This window comes from Ctenocephalides felis, unplaced genomic scaffold (assembly GCF_003426905.1).
Source record: "Ctenocephalides felis isolate EL2017-DRISC unplaced genomic scaffold, ASM342690v1 CF-g0.4_SCAFFOLD_01886, whole genome shotgun sequence".
In the NCBI taxonomy this organism is placed as follows: Eukaryota; Metazoa; Arthropoda; class Insecta; order Siphonaptera; family Pulicidae; genus Ctenocephalides; species Ctenocephalides felis.
The window spans coordinates 134,327,119-134,344,899 of NW_020538040.1; the positions used below are offsets into that span (position 1 = coordinate 134,327,119).

At 30.7% G+C, this 17,781-nt stretch overlaps 2 protein-coding genes across 5 annotated transcripts in view; one reads left to right on the plus strand and one right to left on the minus strand.

The window, feature by feature from the left end:
- The window catches only part of LOC113375939 (cilia- and flagella-associated protein 91-like), a 28,934-nt gene that overhangs the window by 9,361 nt on the left and 1,792 nt on the right, over positions 1 to 17,781 (minus strand). Inside the window, exons 2-11 of the mRNA XM_026615875.1 lie at positions 17,278 to 17,354; positions 17,150 to 17,213; positions 14,808 to 14,913; positions 12,006 to 12,128; positions 11,480 to 11,574; positions 9,542 to 9,708; positions 7,584 to 7,752; positions 2,122 to 2,265; positions 1,473 to 1,663; positions 947 to 1,081 (exon numbers count right to left, since the gene is read on the minus strand). Coding sequence (XP_026471660.1) covers positions 947 to 1,081; positions 1,473 to 1,663; positions 2,122 to 2,265; positions 7,584 to 7,752; positions 9,542 to 9,708; positions 11,480 to 11,574; positions 12,006 to 12,128; positions 14,808 to 14,913; positions 17,150 to 17,213; positions 17,278 to 17,354 — 1,271 coding nt within the window. The remainder of the gene's footprint in view (positions 1 to 946; positions 1,082 to 1,472; positions 1,664 to 2,121; positions 2,266 to 7,583; positions 7,753 to 9,541; positions 9,709 to 11,479; positions 11,575 to 12,005; positions 12,129 to 14,807; positions 14,914 to 17,149; positions 17,214 to 17,277; positions 17,355 to 17,781) is intronic.
- LOC113377358 (phosphopantothenate--cysteine ligase) overlaps positions 1 to 17,781 on the plus strand; it is a 44,135-nt gene that overhangs the window by 4,698 nt on the left and 21,656 nt on the right. For 2 of the 4 annotated variants that reach the window (XM_026617651.1, XM_026617648.1), the window contains exon 2: positions 2,150 to 2,332. The exons of 1 other annotated variant lie outside the window; for it this stretch is intronic. The gene's annotated coding sequence lies outside the window, so the exon portion shown is untranslated. Of the gene's footprint in view, positions 1 to 2,149; positions 2,333 to 7,270; positions 7,376 to 17,781 lie in introns of those variants that run through there. One more of the 4 variants, XM_026617650.1, reaches the window with a different exon arrangement.

Sequence of the window (17,781 nt, forward strand, 5' to 3'; positions counted from 1 at the left end):
GAATCTTAACATGACCGCCGGGTTGAAATATTATGAGCCTTTGAAAACCAGAAAAAGATTGCCACCAAAATTATATGTTTGAAGCTAAAAATTTATTTTTTTCTGATCGAATTTGTATCTACAAAGATCTATTAGAATCTAGGTATCCAACCTTTGTAAATGTCATCAAATGAATTGATAAACAATAGATCTTATCCCATTTTTGACTGAAGTATATTGTTAAATGATATCGACCAGGATTTTACCATGAACCATCTTTATTGCGATCGGTGTTTTTGAGATTGTAAATAAACAGAGTAGAATAGATATTCAGAAATTGTTCGAATCGCAAAATGACTGAAACCATCTTAGAAAAAATGTTAAATTTCCAACATGTTGAAAAAGTGACTTCAAACAACACTGAAAGCATGATATTTTATTGGAAATATTTTAGTGAAGGTATAATCCTTTGCACTCCGAGGGTCTTTTTTCTTATGGGTGTGGTTACTTTGCGCCATTTTTGAGTTCAACCGTATGAAACAGAAATTTTGTTTTACTAAAAGAAGTCATGATTTCATCAATGAATATTGATATATTACGAATTCATTTTGGTTTTTATTAACTTTTGTTTAAGAAAGCTAGTGCAACAAACGCATTCGTCGCAACAGCGGTCCCTATAAAGTGCACAGGGGTTAATAAGGGCAAAAGAGCTTTATGAACTTTGTTGTTCGTCTATGGTAGTAAATCTTGATTTGAAGAGCCATATTGCTAATACGATTGAATTAAAGGAACTTTTTAAATCTACCAAACGAGAGAAAATGGCAAAGTATTCGGACCGGCATATTGGTCAAACTTCAAAATAATTTCGATTTTTTATTTATCTGTTTTCTATTTTAACCATTCCATCTTGAAAATTTTTGAATTCCTGTATTCAGTATATATATACATCGTTCATACATCTACTTACCCCTTGAAGGTATCCAAGTTGGAATCTCTTCTGTTTTCCAACTATTCTTCTAGACGGCACACGTGAGAGTAAAGGATTATGTGTAGATCGTAATTCAGTAATGGTCTCCATTGCTGTTGCTCTTCCATTAAACATCTAAATGAAAATTCAAGACTTTATATTTATGGGCAGTATTAATTCTTAAGGTTGTGGAAATATTTTATATAATCAATTTATATGCACTAAAAATATTTCACGCATTGATTCCAAATTATGTAAATATAGTCCAGACATTATAGCAAGTTCACCTCGGAATTCGAGATACCCAGCTGTAAGTCTGTAAATACTTGTATATTGACACCCTAAAGTTGTCTCAAAACCTGCATGTGGTATTGACACTCTACCATATGTAGGTTTTGAGACAACTTTAGGGTGTCAATATACAACTATTTACAGACTTATAGCTGGGTATCTCGAATTCCAAGATTCTTACCTAATTTAAGCTTAAATGACTGGACTAATATATGACCAATATCATTGTACTTACAAATCCATGTATGGCTCTTCCTTTGAGAAGTTTTTGGAGGAGGATGATTGCCTGGTACTCATTTTCATCTTCATCAGATATTCGTGTAACTTCAGGAGTACAAGCGACATGAGGCGGTTTGACAATTTTTGTCAGAAGATCGATGCAGTATGTAGTATGTTTCTTTTTATTGTCGGATAGAGAATGAACTTCTACAAAACGAGATAGAAATTTAACGTTTTTAACGCATAAGGTTGAATATATAGATGTTAGTTTAACTTTTCAATAGCATTTTTTGTGACATATTTTTATGATGCTTTCCAAATGATACAACTAACAAAAAATTAATTTGCCATTTGAATTTAAGCTGAGTGAATCCGACACACATATGAATTCAAGGTACTAACAAGGTACCTAAGTTGATACAAAGTATAATTTCTTTCCTTAAATGACTAGATTTTTCAATGGTTAATAGAAGGCAACCTAATAGTTGTCCTTCTCTCATTTCAATAACATTACATTTTTCAGAATTTACTTAGAAATATGTTTATGGTCTATATTTTTATATAAAAATGGGCATGATCACTACTTACAGAGGTGACAGAACGACTGATCTTAATATTTCTATTATATTTTATTATTCTATATAAATTTATGGCATGGTTCTTACTGACGACTTCCGATTGCATAATTTCCAGATTTTCATCTGTCCAAAGATTTATTGGTACTCCTACCTCACGAGCGTATTCGGCATACACGGACACAGGGTCGGCGAACCCTGCAATATCTGGCATTGTGTCGAAGGTGGAAAATTCTGAAAAAAATGCAATTTATGACGAATTCAGGATTATAAATTCATATATCGGCATCATCAATTTTCGGTAAGCAGAGTTAAAAATTGATCTTAAGGGTGATAATTAGTGTTGGTAAATGATGGTCAAAAGAGATCTGGTCTAGTTTAACTTTTATAGTTTAATTTTTCTCTAGTTTAATTTCTCAAATTGCACTCATACCTCATTTTGAGTTTTTTCGTTTTTTTTTAAGTTGCGTTGATACTTAATTAGTACTAATTTTTTGGTTTATTATGTATTTAGGGTTTTTCATGTTGAAATAAAATCTTAAAATATGATAAGTTGTTGAAGTATAAAATATCTTTAAAATTTAAAAAATGGGCCGCGCTTTAAGGACATACAAGCGCGTCTTTGTTTCCCATAGTTTTGCATATAAGTCTGTTTGAAAGATACCAATTGAAAATGGCAATTATTTATTTTAGTGAAACGAAAACATAATTTTTAAAATAAACAATTTTATACAAATAGCTAAGTTTCAATTATTATTCATTAAGTCTATCATTTACACGTATCGAGAAGTTTATGCAACTTGCTTTGCAAATTTGCAAAGCGCCACTTACACTTGCTTCACGGTTTATTTTTTGTTGATTGAACATTTTTGTTTCTGTTTCGTTTTTTAATAAAATTTTATACTATTTTTATATTTTTACTGAATATTTACTTTTTAAACTTTTTGTAAATGTTGTATTTTAGTAACCCTGAAACTTTTCTTCGATTTACCGTAGGGTAAGTTATTGAAATGGGCCAAAAATCGAAATTGAAAATTTTTACATTTCTCGACGTTTTGAAGGTTTCTGAACATTTTGGCATACCTCAGAAAAAATGGATGTGTGTGTGTGTATGTTTGTATGGATACAAATTTCCAGTCACATTTTTGGGCGCACGGATCAAACGATTTGAATGATTCAAAAAACATTTGATTCCTATTGATAAGGAGATGTGCTGATTAGTTTTTGGCAGAGGCAGGTCCAGCAGTTACGGAGATAAAGAGCAAAGAGTACAGAAAATAGAAATCGAGTTTTTGAGAGAACGGAGCATCCGATTTGAATGATCTAAAAAACATTCAATTAGTAATGATTGGGAGAAGTGTTTATTAGTTTTTGGCAAAGGCAGGCTTAGCCATTTCGAAGATACGGAGTTAAATGTGTAAAAAAATGGCAGTTTTTGAGAGAACTAACCGTCCGATTTAAATGATTTAAAGAACTTTCTGCTTATCTTAACAAAATAATTGATTTTGGAAAAAAAAATTTGTTTCAACTTTTCTTTTTTTTCGAAAAAAAATTTTTTTGTACATATATCGAAAATAATTCAGATTTTATTTTTAATTCTGACTATAGTTCTAATATACTTTAGACAAATAATTTCAACTTTGCAATTCAGTTTACATAATTCTTATAAATATTAGATAATGTTACAATATTGATTTATATCAATCTATTTGAAAACATTTAATATTCCTTGAACATTTCGTTACGATACGGGAAGTTCCAGCAATTTGCCTTAAGGCACGATGCCACTAGTTTTACATGGTTTTCTACAAACAGTTTTAATTTACTTTGCGTTGTGTTTTTTGGATGCAAAATTGTTACGGGTGTATTATTTATTTATTATCGTACCTTCATAGTTTAGATGCTTTGCTTTTTTGTTTCTGAGTGTTGCATGCACACGTTTCGGATGTTGACCATTCCTCATCAACGGAGCATAACCCTCAGCGCAGTAGTTGACGAACTCCTTATACACATCGCTCTTTGGAAATCGCGGATTGATCTTGTCTCTTGCATATCTTAATTTGCGAATCGCTAAGAATATAATTTTTTATTTCAATCGACTTACTTTAACGTAAAAGTAGAATACTCCAGTTATTGGAGAAAAAACTAGGGTGTTGCCTCCATTTTTTTTACTGTGAACCGATTTGCAAGAAATTTTGCAATAAGGCTCACTACCTCTAACTTCAAAAGTGTAAATGATTATAAGTCCGCACCCACCCGTTGCCACCCCTTCTCGCTGGTGCAATTTCTATTTCTAAATAACCTCGGATGTCGATAGGTCTAACTCAGATAAACAAACGTTCCATAACGTTTATCAAGAAACTCAATACTTTTCAACTTATTGGTAATGAAATATTTGGATTTTTTATGTTTTTGTCGTAAACAAATATCTCCAAAGGCTAATAATTTGATATGCTGATAAAGTTTTATCAAAAATTTTGTATTAATATAATTGTATCAGATAAAAAAAACTGAACAAATCGGTCTTTTATAAAGCGTTCAAACAATAAGTGCAAATAAGTGCGTTTTATGCAACATTAATTAAATTTTATAATTAAACTAATTTTCACAGGCCTATTAGTGCAGTAAACGGAGAGGAAAAAAGGGTAAAACCTCTGAATTTTTTTACTGTGCTCCGAATTTCATGAAATTTTGGAATTAGGTTCATCTTACCCTCAAATTCAAAAGTGAAAACAATTCGGGTTGCGCCATCACCCCCCGGGGGGATGACCGCCCTTCTAAATTGTGTACTTACATTTTTTTAAAATAACGTCGGAAATCGATAGAAGAGCTAATTATAATAAAAAAATGTCTTCTATAGTTTTTCAAAAAAACTAATACTTTTCAAGTTACTGGCCACTAAAGATTCATATATTTTTGGCGTTTTTCTTCGTCTTTTTACAAATATCTCCTAAATTATACATTTTAACGAAATTCATGTAATTAACAAAATAATGTCAATAAAAATCTTAATAAATCGGTATTACATAAAGTGTTCTAGGAAAAATATTAAGCAAGATTTGAAAGAGCAAAGTCGTTTTTTATTTCGTTCAAGATTTAATTGTTGTATTTAAAGCCATCTAGTGTCGAGGTTTTACATTTTATGCATTTCGGTGAAATTGGGTTTTATAGTGCTCAACATAAGCTTTAAAATGAGTGCTGTTACAAGTTTTTTGCGTGTAAAATGAGTGAGCTATCATGCAAATAAGAAGGCATATACGAAGTTTTTTTCTTTTAAATCATATGGTTTAATGAGCGCCATTTCCACCAGAATTAAAGTAATTCACATTCCATCTAGAATTCACTTCATTATAGACATCTTGATGGATTCTAGTAGATTCACTACTTTAGTACAAACTATTTTCAGAAAACTCACGATTTTATAAAAACTTTTTTTTTCATTTTTTTTAAAAATCGAAATTATTTTCATTATATCTCAAAAAGAATAAAAATACGTATAAAAGCTTATAGATAAAAATCAAAGGAATCTTTCTGGCTTATTATTGTTTTTTATTATTTTTCTTTCACACAAAAATTGACAGAGTTATGAATGTTTAAAGATTGCGCGGCCGCGCAAATTGGAAAAAAAAGTTTTTATAAAATCGTGAGTTTTCTGAAAATAGTTTGTACTAAAGTAGTGAATCTACTAGAATCCATCAAGATATCTATAATGAAGTGAATTCTAGATGGAATGTGAATTACTTTAATTCTGGTGGAAATGGCGCTCATTAAACCATATGATTTAAAAGAAAAAAACTTCGTATATGCCTTCTTATTTGCATGATAGCTCACTCATTTTACACGCAAAAAACTTGTAACAGCACTCATTTTAAAGCTTATGTTGAGCACTATAAAACCCAATTTCACCGAAATGCATAAAATGTAAAACCTCGACACTAGATGGCTTTAAATACAACAATTAAATCTTGAACGAAATAAAAAACGACTTTGCTCTTTCAAATCTTGCTTAATATTTTTCCTAGAACACCTTATGTAATACCGATTCATTAAGATTTTTATTGACATTATTTTGTTAATTACATGAATTTCGTTAAAATGTATAATTTAGGAGATATTTGTAAAAAGACGAAGAAAAACGCCAAAAATATATGAATCTTTAGTGGCCAGTAACTTGAAAAGTATTAGTTTTTTTGAAAAACTATAGAAGACATTTTTTTATTATAATTAGCTCTTCTATCGATTTCCGACGTTATTTTAAAAAAATGTAATTACACAATTGAGAAGGGGGGTCATCCCCCCGGGGGGTGATGGCGCAACCCGAATTGTTTTCACTTTTGAACTTGTGGGTAAGATGAACCTAATTCCAAAATTTCATGAAATTCGGAGCACAGTAAAAAAATTCAGACCTAAAACGCTCCGTTTACTGCACTATATAGTATTTTATGGAGCTCGGTTTGACTATCAACTCTATCGCCATGTAAACTTTCATCAAAATCCCAGAAGAGTAAACCTGGGGGTTCCCTTATAAAATTAAATTAGATATTTAAGAACAAAGTCATTTTTCTTTTTGTCTGAAATTTAAATTGATGTGTTCAATGCCATCTACTTGGATAGATAATAAATTTTTTGCACTCTAATGAAATAGCACTTTGTAGTGCTTGAAATAGCAATTAAAATGAATACTGTTAAGTTTTTTGAATATAAAATGAAAGCTGTAATGATGCAAATAGTAGTTTTGAACCTAATGTCCTTTTTTTGAATAATGGGTTTAAGTTCTATTTCCATTAAATTAAAATGAATCATATATAGAATATGATGAGCGTTCTGAATTATAGCAGTTTAGTCTAACAGTTACATGTTAGAGTTTTGCTTATTATATTATAATTATTATTATAAGATTTTATAAAAATCTATATTTTTGGAGATATTTGCAAAAAAGCTATGAGAAGCGTGAAAAAATTACTTGAAAAATTAGCTTGAAATGTGTTTTGGCTTTTTGAAAAACTTTATCGAACATTTTTTCTTTGAATTACGTTTTCTATATTGTCTTTGATATTCCAGGTTATTTCGAAAAACAAAGATGGTAAACTTCCTCAGGATGGGTGCGGAGATCTGATCATTTTTATTTTTAGATAAGAATACATTCATTTTCACGTTAAGGGTAAGATGAGCCTAATGACAAAATTTTATGTAAATCATCGGTTTACTGTGTAAAAGGTCCGATCAAAAACGATTCAATGACTGACTGCACTAGATGGAAGGATTATTTTTTTGAGTCACTCAATCTAAAGTGTTCAAAAGGAAGCTTGAGGGGGGAGTTAATCTCCGACTCGTACAATCTTAGGTAACAAAGTTACACATTCTTACCAATTGTTACAGTAGAATAGTAGAAACAATTTTGAATTTCCATACTTTGAGAAAAAAGTCTTATGCAAAAAATGTTGAATTATAGTGTAATAATTTTTCGAGCTCTGAAGTATGATAAATCTATAGGTATACTAAAATAATATATTTTGTCTTAAGGTTACTAAAGTAAATAGTCATAAAATAACCTCGGTCAGCATTTCGCTTGATTTGCACAAATTTCATATTTCTGTATACTTTCTTCTTTTCCCAAATTTCATTCAACTTGCGTTGGTGATAACTCCTAAATGATTCTTTGCGTTTTCTGTAAATTTCCATGACGAGTTGCAATCGATATTCTTGTATTTCTTCTATTTCCTATTTATAAATCATAAATTACCGCTATAATATATTTAACGAAAAAAACATATATAAATTAATGATATTGAATAGTCTTGCATAGAATGTGAAGACCGAATAGGAATTAAAGATCAAAAATCTAATTTTTGCTAATAATCATTATAATATACATATAAATTTATAATAAATAAATTATTATACGTTTTGGCAAAAACATTTCCATCATCAGTGATGTACTTTTTTCAACAATCACAAGTCAGCATATCAAATTTTATATTCATTATTTCAATATAAATTTAAACAAACATGTCTGTAATTATTATAGTATATATGCCTGTAAAATTCAACACATTGACCTGCGATACTAGAAAGTTAGTACACCATGATGATGGCAAGGTTCTTTCCCGAAATATTTGATGATTTATTTAAATAGTGCACTTCATTAAAATTATTCATTGCTCGTTTTACTCAATCTTTTCGCAACGAATGCCGTCCATGGACGACATCCACATGAAGTACTGTGTCTACGGATGTCGTTCATGGACAACATCCGCATAACGTGCTGTGTGTGCTGATGACATTTAAGATTCATCACTATGACTTAAACTATTGAGAATTTTTGCATTTCTCGACGTTTCAAAGGTTTCTGAATATTTTGGCATACCTTAGAAAAAATGGATGTATGTGTGTGTGTATGTGTGTGTGTGCGTGTGTGTATGTATGTGCGGATACAAATTTTCGTCGACGATTTCGGGAACACCGATCAACCGATTTGAATAATTCAAAAAACATTCGATTCGTATTGATAAGGAGACGTGCTGATTAGTTTTTGGCAAAGTCAGGTCTAGCCGTTCCGAAGATACGGGGCAAAAAGTGCCGAAAACGGTAACTCAGTTTTTAAGAGAACGAAGCGTCCGATTTTAATAATTCAAAAAACATTTTACTTGTATTGACAAGGTGAAGAAACGATCAAATTTTCATAAAGGCAGGTCTAGCGGTTTCGGAGATCTAATGAAAAAAGTAAAAAAAAAGCCATTTGGCGGTCAAAAATGATCATTAGACATATGCACATCAAATTATCAGATATTTTATAGAGATTTTAACAATAAGTATAATTTTGGTTTACATCCTATGGGTTCCGTACCAATGTTTACGCGTTAGACGTCGACGCGGCGCTTACGCGGTTTGATATTTCGTCTTTATGCAGTTAAAGCTGTACGGTTGCTTTAAAAAAAAGTTTAGATCTTTCAAAATATGTCAAAATAAAGAAAACATTTTTTTTTCAAAAAAAAAAAATTTAAAAAAAAATTTAAAAAAAAAAATAAAAAAAATTTTTTTTCAAAAAAAAGTAATTTTTTGTCTAATTGTTTGTCAAAAATCTTATTTTTTGGAAGTGAATTTTTTTCAAAAATGTTAATCGTTTTTAAAAAAATAATAATTTTTGGTACGGGAAGTTCCAGCAATTTGCCTTAAGGCACGATGCCTTAATTGCCTTAAGACAGAATTCCACTTACAGCTAGTATTCAATAGCTTTGGCATGATATTAGTCTGTTATCGGCAGTTTGGGCGTACTGTACTTTTCTTTCTTTCTGTATCTTTTAGTACTTTTGTCTTATATTTCTCTAAGATTCAGAAAATACTAAATTTGTAATTTGATTACAAACAAATCATATTCAGCTCCAATAATAGGGTCTGAATGATTTCACTAATAGGATATTTGACATCTCAATTAAAGGGAATAACCTTAAGTCTTATAGAGGTGTCGAGTTAACGAGGTCGAAGTAAAGTGATTACACAAAATACTTGCCTTTGCTCTGAAATTATACTGTTCAATTTCTATTTCCTCCAACAAGGCTTTGGCATTGAGGTCGTTGGATCCTGTCGCAGTCAAATAAATTTGTTCTTCCCATTCCCTGCGCATTCTTGCTCGGTGTAATAATTGTATTTCGTTCATACCAGCAGGGAGACCCTTTTCTGTAAAAAAATTATTTATCAAATAATAATTAATACTATTGCTAACCTATTCCTATTGAATTGTAGACTTTTTTAACATCCCGTAGGGCAAGTTATAGTAATCGCAAAAAAATGGAAAATGAAATATCTTATATATCTTTACATTTTAGGGGTTTCTGAACATTTTGACACACCATAGAAAAAATGAATATTTCCACTCTAAAGCAGCTATGCAGCGCGATTGCTTTAAAAAAAAGTTTAAAATTTACAAAAAAAAATCAAAATATAAAAAAAAAAAATTTTAAATCTTTCAAAAATCGAATTTTTTCAGTTTTGAAATTTTTTTTATTTAAATTTTAGTTTTCAGTAATTTGCTTTAAGGCACGATGCCATGCACCACTGGAATGACATTCAGTAATTTTGGTGACTAATGTGGAAAGTGTATTTTAAAGACGAAGAAATAATTATCGATCTAACAACAATTATAGATCTAAAAAAATAATTATAGATCTAAATTACATGTTGACTATGCTAAGCCTAAGTTTGTTCTTTTGAGTCTTTTGGGTATGTTTGAGGAAAGCAAATCTCTCGCAAGTTGATTTGGATGGTTTTCCAGTCTTGTCTCGTACTTGGATGCAAGACTTATGATTTTTTCTGTTACTATATATATATTGGAGTCTTGGTGGCTCAGCCAATTTAGGACAAACTTTGGTGCCTCTAATAATTTTCTGAGAATCCTATATTGCGGTTTTTGCAAAAATGTTCGTTGGTTTTATTTGCCTTAAAATTAGTCTAAAGCGAAATGCCTTATGTCCATATTGGTTTCAGGACTACTATATATACCAGAATTTTGTTGCAAATAGTTAGATTAAACTTTGGATTAAACTCAACAGTCAGTACGGTTTTTTGAAAATGAATTGTAGAATTGATGATTTTTCTTTGCACTATTTTGGTTACTTGAAATGTATCTATGTATTTATAGCTTATATTAAAAAAACATCTTTGAATTGATTGGTTTTGTTTATTTATCAAATTAAAAAAAATCTGTTGGCTCAAGAATGACGTTGCAGTTAGGGTTTATACAAAAGTAACATTTTAGAAAACCGGTTGTCGAATAGTAATTTTTCCAGAGAAAAAATTTGCTCGCGTGTTCTGTAATTCAAACTAAGGGACCTCCAACTTCCATACATTATGCTACTGAATCATACTCAATACTTTCAAAATGTCATGCATTTGCTGTGCATTCAGGCAGTTTTACACATAAACTGCAATGTCACTCGTGTATTATGAAGCTGTGTCAGAAAGACCCAGTTATTTAAGATCGTTTTTTGACATATGTGCGGTGTCTAGGTTAAGTTTTCTATCTGACAACCTGAAAAAAATGCCTGACAACACAACAACCACATGGCCTTTGACAATATTTAGAACTATTTTGCATGGAAAGTTCTACATAGCCTTGCCATATTGGTCTGTTATGCGGCAGAATCGGTCCCTAAAGTTATTGACTGAAGTTACTTACTGTTGAATTTTATCGATACTAAATTTTTCATGCAATTTAGTAAAGCAAAGAAATAATAGGTGACCAATATTAAACAACTTTAACCTTTCACCGCACGCGCGAATTTTTAACTAATATGATCTTACTTATCAACAAAACGGTAATTAGGGACTATCGATATTTGATCTATTTTTAGTAATAAAAACAGCTTTCATTTACGCACTTACATTATTTTTTAATTTATTTACTTATTTAAGTATACTTATCTAAGTATACTTATTTAAGTATACTTACTCCAAGCCAGCCATGCTAAAGTTAAAAGTTCGGGTTTTGTACCCGGTTGGACATGATATGGTGGATCCCAGGGATGTGTTTGGCAAGACGATTCCCTGAAATTGGATTATAAAAACATTGCACAAAGAATTTAGATTTTGGAATAAATTTTATTCTAAAACGAATCATTAATGATATTGTCAAAAAAGTGTGGAACATTCGTCCAAGTATCAGAGCAGTAAGTTTGAAACATTCGACCAAGAATCAGAGTAGGAAGTTATCTATATCACATTTTTTACCCTAAACAAATAAATGGTGAAAAGTTTGAAATATACAACTCTTTTTTTCTGAAAAACCCATAAGCTATAGTCAAAAACAATAAAATCATATTGCCATATTACTTTGGAAAATATACATGCGTTGAAGATGCTAGGTTGTGATATTTCCCGAATTATTGCTTGGACTTGTATAAATATAATTAAATATATATATATATATATATATATATATATATAAATATATTCAATTATAAAAGTGAGCCACATACCTATATACTGTCTGAACTTCAACATTGCAAAAATATTTCACATATGGCCTTGGAGGTTCAGGCTGCTCCTTTGATGGAATCTCTTGAGAATGTTGGATATGCGATGTAAATAATAGTGAAGGCCTTTAATGAAAAATTGGTAAAAACATACAATGATTATATGTAATAAATATTAACATTAACATATATATTTTGTTGATTTTTACTTGGTCAAGATTTATATATGTATAAACAATTTAATTCTTATCTTACGTTTGTTTAAATATGTTTTCTTAAGATATCTTTCTATTTTTATGCCAATAAAAAATCTGCGGTAGAATACATTTTGACAATTATTAATCGCAGCAAAATCGATAAAAATTAAACTAATATTATGCACATATTACCAAGTTTAGCACACATGATTTATAAGTATACCAAGATGAGAGATTTATAAGTATATCAAGTTGTTGCAAAAGTGTTTTAATGTGTATTGCAGGTTATTCAATATGAACAAATTTTCTAAAAATATTAGTTATTTTCTATGATGGTTTAAGTATTTACATATTATTGAAAAAGGAACACGCTCCTAGGTACATTTTAGAGTATTTTGAGTATTTTCCAAAAGTGTGCTCAACTAGTCCAAACTTTAATTAATTATCATAATTGAACCCTTGTCGTAAAACTCTAATATTTTAGTATGTTTATTAAGACCAGGAATCTCATGCAAGATTTCATTAAAATCTCCAAAAAATGTTGTTAATAATTAGAAAGAACAACCCGACTGATCATTGCCAAAGACTAATCAGCACGATTTCCAAACGATATCTTTCGAATTGTTTTTGAATTTTTAAAATCAGTTCAGACATTTTTTATGAAAATGTGGACACAACTTTGTTTTTTTTTCTGCAAATTCTAAAGAAATGGCTCGGTCGATCGTCTTTAAAAACTAATTTCATCCAAAGGATTTAAAATTTTCGATATTGGTTCAGCCGCTCGACAAGAGGATAAATTTTGACTCAAGACAAAATCTCTTTTTAATGAAACTTTGATAAATTGGTAAAATATAACGGCATCTTTAATGTACTTTAGGACCATGATCTCTATCGTCAAAAATGTTTCATAAAAATTGTCGAGAATAAAGTTTGCAAGAATTAATTGCAAAGAAACGGCCCAGTTTATCTTTACCAAAAGCTAAATCCGTACCTTTCAGCAGTTTTTGAATTTTTAAAATCAATTTAGAATTTTTGGCTGAAAAGACTTTTGCACTTCTTTAATTACAAAGAAACGGCTTGGATAATTGTCTTGCAAAACTGATAAGCGCGAGTTTTTAACGATTCACGATCGTATTGTTTTTAAGAAAGTCCATGCAACAATATTCAATTTCTAAAGTTTTAAATACAAAATATTTAAATTGTTTAATGTGTTAAATTTGGCATAAATTAAATATGATTATAGATATTAAATTAACAAATTGCATTATGTATTGATTGAATATGAATATTATTGGCGGGATGTTGTTTACAAAATCTTATATATTGTTACAGCCATTCAGTATTTATTTCTATTTATCAATTTTTCAGTATAAGTATGTTTTTAAATGCACCAGATGCATATTGTAATCATAAATCATTCAATATAGTTTCTGCAAGAAATTTTATATTTATCATAAGTGGGTACCATATTTAGTCGCTTATCATTGCTTTTTTCGTAAAATAGAATTGCGTGAGCAATAAATGTCAAAATAAATTTTAATAGTAAATTGGTTAATTATTAAGGCGCACCTTTCGAAAAATCGATATCGATGAGTTCCTCTAACATCTACAGGCCGTACACATATCTCTTCCTTCTCCATTTTTTTGCGAGCATGCCAAGAAGTATCTATTAGCTTTGGTGCTCTGCTATCCCGCATAACTGAAATATTTAATATTTACTTGTATATATATATATATATATATATATATATATATATATTTCTTATAACCAATCTGAACCTTGGGTTCAACGAGATTATTTGCTGACGGGTACAAGGGCTTTTAGAAATTCCCCCAGTGGGGAATTTCCTTACATAAATTTATTGATTGTTAATTTATTTAATCTTGCGGCCACTTTCTTTTTAATCTTCTCGTAGGTACTTGTTTTAGCACGTCTATTATTAGTGTTTGGATAGTATGCGCTCCTTTGATGATATTTCGTACTTCTCTCCTTGATAACTTCCTGTATATATTTGATGTTTAGGCCTCGATGAATTGTTTCGTTGGATACATACCAGGACGTGTTCACTATAGCTCGTAGTATTTTTGACTGTGCTCTTTGTTGTTTGAATTGTTTTTATATTGGACGTGCTCGCACATGCCCATAGCTCGATACCGTATGTCCATATTGGTACAATTACGGCTTTATATATTAGGATCTTGTTCTCATATGACATCTTGGATCTTCTTCCAATTAATCAGTAAAGTTCACGAAATTTTTTGTCTATTTGCTTGCGCTTTGTCCTGATGTGGGTACTCCATGTGGGCCCGCTGTCGAGGTGAAGTCCTAAGTATTTTACAGAGTTGCTTTTTAGAATTTCTACATTGGTCATTTTTATATTTGGGCAATCTTTTTTTCTTTTGGTAAAGGTGATGTGGACTGACTTAGTTGAGTTAATAGTAATTTTCCATTTGTGAGTCCACTCCTCTAGTTTGTGTACATAATTTTGCAGCTGTTCCGAGGCTTTTGTGGCGTCTTCATGTGTTGATAAAACCATGGTGTCATCTGCGAATGTTCCAAGGGTTATTTTGGTGGTCAGTTGGTATGTCGTTAGTGTAGATTAGGTACAGGATTGGTCCGAGTACACTACCCTGAGGTACACCAGCTTTTATTGATTTTGTATCAGATGATTCATTCTGCACTCTGACTCTAAAATATCTGTTTGATAAGTTACCTATGTATTTTAAATATAAAATTTGATGAAAACATTTAATAAATTAAAAACTATTGTTTTATAATAGATTCAAATTTAAAAGCTAAAAATTGATGTGGAAATTCATTCTTGATGTGAAAGTTCTTAAGTGTTTTCATATACAGTTTTCATAAGAATTTATTCATTAAAAATTTGTATGATATATATTCGTTTTTAAGCATACTTTTACTTTGCTGTTATTAACGTTGATTTAATTCTAATTCGCAATTCATCTTTTTTTTATTATTTTATTGGATAGCATCTCATGATTTGACTTAAATAACTACGTCGGTTTTATAAATTGTAATCGAAACAGTTGTCCTATTTGATAAATTTTCATTATTACAACTAGGTGTAGCCGTTCACGCTTAGGCGTGTTTTAAATTTTTCAATTAAAAATTCGAACAAAAATGCATATTGTTTATGTCTAGCCAACCAGTTTTCTTGTCTTCCAGTCTACGGTCTACCAGTCTACCAGTTTACCTGTCTACCTGTTTATTACTCAACCTGTTCGTAAGTCAACCAATTTACCGGTCCACTAGTTTATCTATCCACCAGTTTATTTGTTCACCAGTTTTCCTGTTAACCTGTTTATCAATCTACCAATATACTTGTCTACCATAATTTTTTTAATAGCCATAACAGCTAAAGCTTACATGCTAAAGCTTTTTATGGCAATAATATGAATTGTTATCCTCTCTGAAATTTATTTATATTGCTTATTTCACAATCATTTAGGCGTCAATATATTTTTTTTAATATATATTGAATGGCAATCAGAACAGTTACATTCTATAAGCGATTAGGCTTTAATTTTGATCCCCACTTAGGAGGATCAAATATGGCATGGTGAAAAATCTCCAGTGAGATACTGCTACTTTCCTAAATGAAGTTGCTTTTTCTTGAGCCTCCTTATACCAGGGTTTGCTAGAAGCGGAGAAACGGTTGGGTTCATGTGAGTTTGTAGTCTGATGCAAGGCACTTTTTTTTGGACTACTTTCTGTGCAATTTCAATCTTGAGGTCGTTGTGTATAATGCTTTAAACTGTTTTCTTCTGGATGGTGAAAATCCGTGTTTTGCTAGCACAGCCCCATAGCTCAACCCCATGTGTCCAGATAAGTTTTATGATAGTTTTGTAGATAAAAACTTTGTTTTCTAGCGACACCTTAAAATTGCGATCTATGAGTCAGTATAAAGATTTAATTCTGTTTTCTATTTGCCTTGCTTTCTTATCGATGTGGGGTATCCAACTTAATTTTCTGTCGAGATGCAAAGCGAGGTATTTGATGGTAGTAGCTTCGGGAATGTTTTTTTCATTATAACTGATTGAAAGGGCAGTTGCCCTTACTCAATGAAAACGTTATGTGTGACGATTCGTTTTCATTTATTTTGAGTCGCTATTTACTAGCCCAGTTTACTCTGCTATTTAATTGAGATGCTCCTGTACGTTTTGGCTGGCCGCTGCTGGAGTAATGTCTGATGCTATTATTATCGTGTCGTCTGCAAATGTACCTATAAGGGTGGTACTTGAAGTTGAAATGTCTTTCGTGTATAGTACATATAGCATCGGTCCTAACGAGCTTCCCTGAGCTACTCCTACTTCGAAGTTGCGAAAACTAGAGACTTCATTGCCTACTTTTAAAATCCTACCTATGGCAGGTAATTTCCTACCAGTGCATTTTTTTTATTCACGCCGGTTTAATAGATAGTGTTCAATGGATTTTATCAATACGGAGAAATAATGAATTAAAACAATACTCTAAAGTTTTTGCTTAAATTTAAAAACGCCAAGTGGGTGTAACCAATACAGGCTGTATGTCAATGAACAGTTTTCTTCTCCATTCTTAGCACCCAGACTCAGTAATGTTATTAGTAAATTACATTCGTTATTTCTTGAGATTATTATTTTATTTTAAGTGTTTCAATAATGTTGTTGGTAACTTAAAACTAAAGAAAAGTTGATTTCAGACTGATTTCTATATTGTTTTTAGTAGTAGGTACCAATTCGGCCATAGGCGGTACGACTAAGGCGACTACGTGCTTTAATGTACCGAAAGCACAAAAAAAAAAATTTTTAGTAATTGTCATAGCCATAAGGCAACTAAATAAACGCTAACAATTTTCTTTTGATTTAATTGCCGAAAATAATATATTATTACATCATTAGGGGCTATGACTTTGGCAACCATACCCTACACATTTAAAATTACTTATTTACCGTATTTATTCCTGGGGTACTGTGGGCATTCACTGAACATTGAACGAAATGATGGATGTATTCCCTTAAAAAGAAGTGATGTGTCATATAATAGAAATTTGATTTGCGGAAGAAAAATACGATCTCACTATTTCTCCTGATGTCATCAGAGCGGTCATCGCAGCCTTCATATGATCTCTCGGACCGGACACAGAAAATATTGGATCTGAAAATAATGGATAAAAAACAGATGTAGAAAATATAGTATAGACTATATATATTTTACAAAAAAAATGTTGGCATAATTTTGCTCTCATATGCAACTTCATTTCTCAAGGACTGATTGATAATACAATTTGTTTGCCTTTTGGATAAGTGAAATTGATTTTTTTTCTGGAAAACGTGGCAAATTTTAATATGCATAGATGCATAATACATAGTGCATAGTGCAGACAAATATACGGTTTAATATACATTATTTTATTCTGATTTTCATTTTTAATTTAATGGAATGTCTAACGAAATGCAAATGTATAACAAAATTAATGATATAAACATAATGCAAAGTTAAACCAATTTTTCTAAAATGTGAATTATGAAAAAATACGAAAGGTGAATCTATGTAATATTATTTTGAAACATTTAAAAAGAAC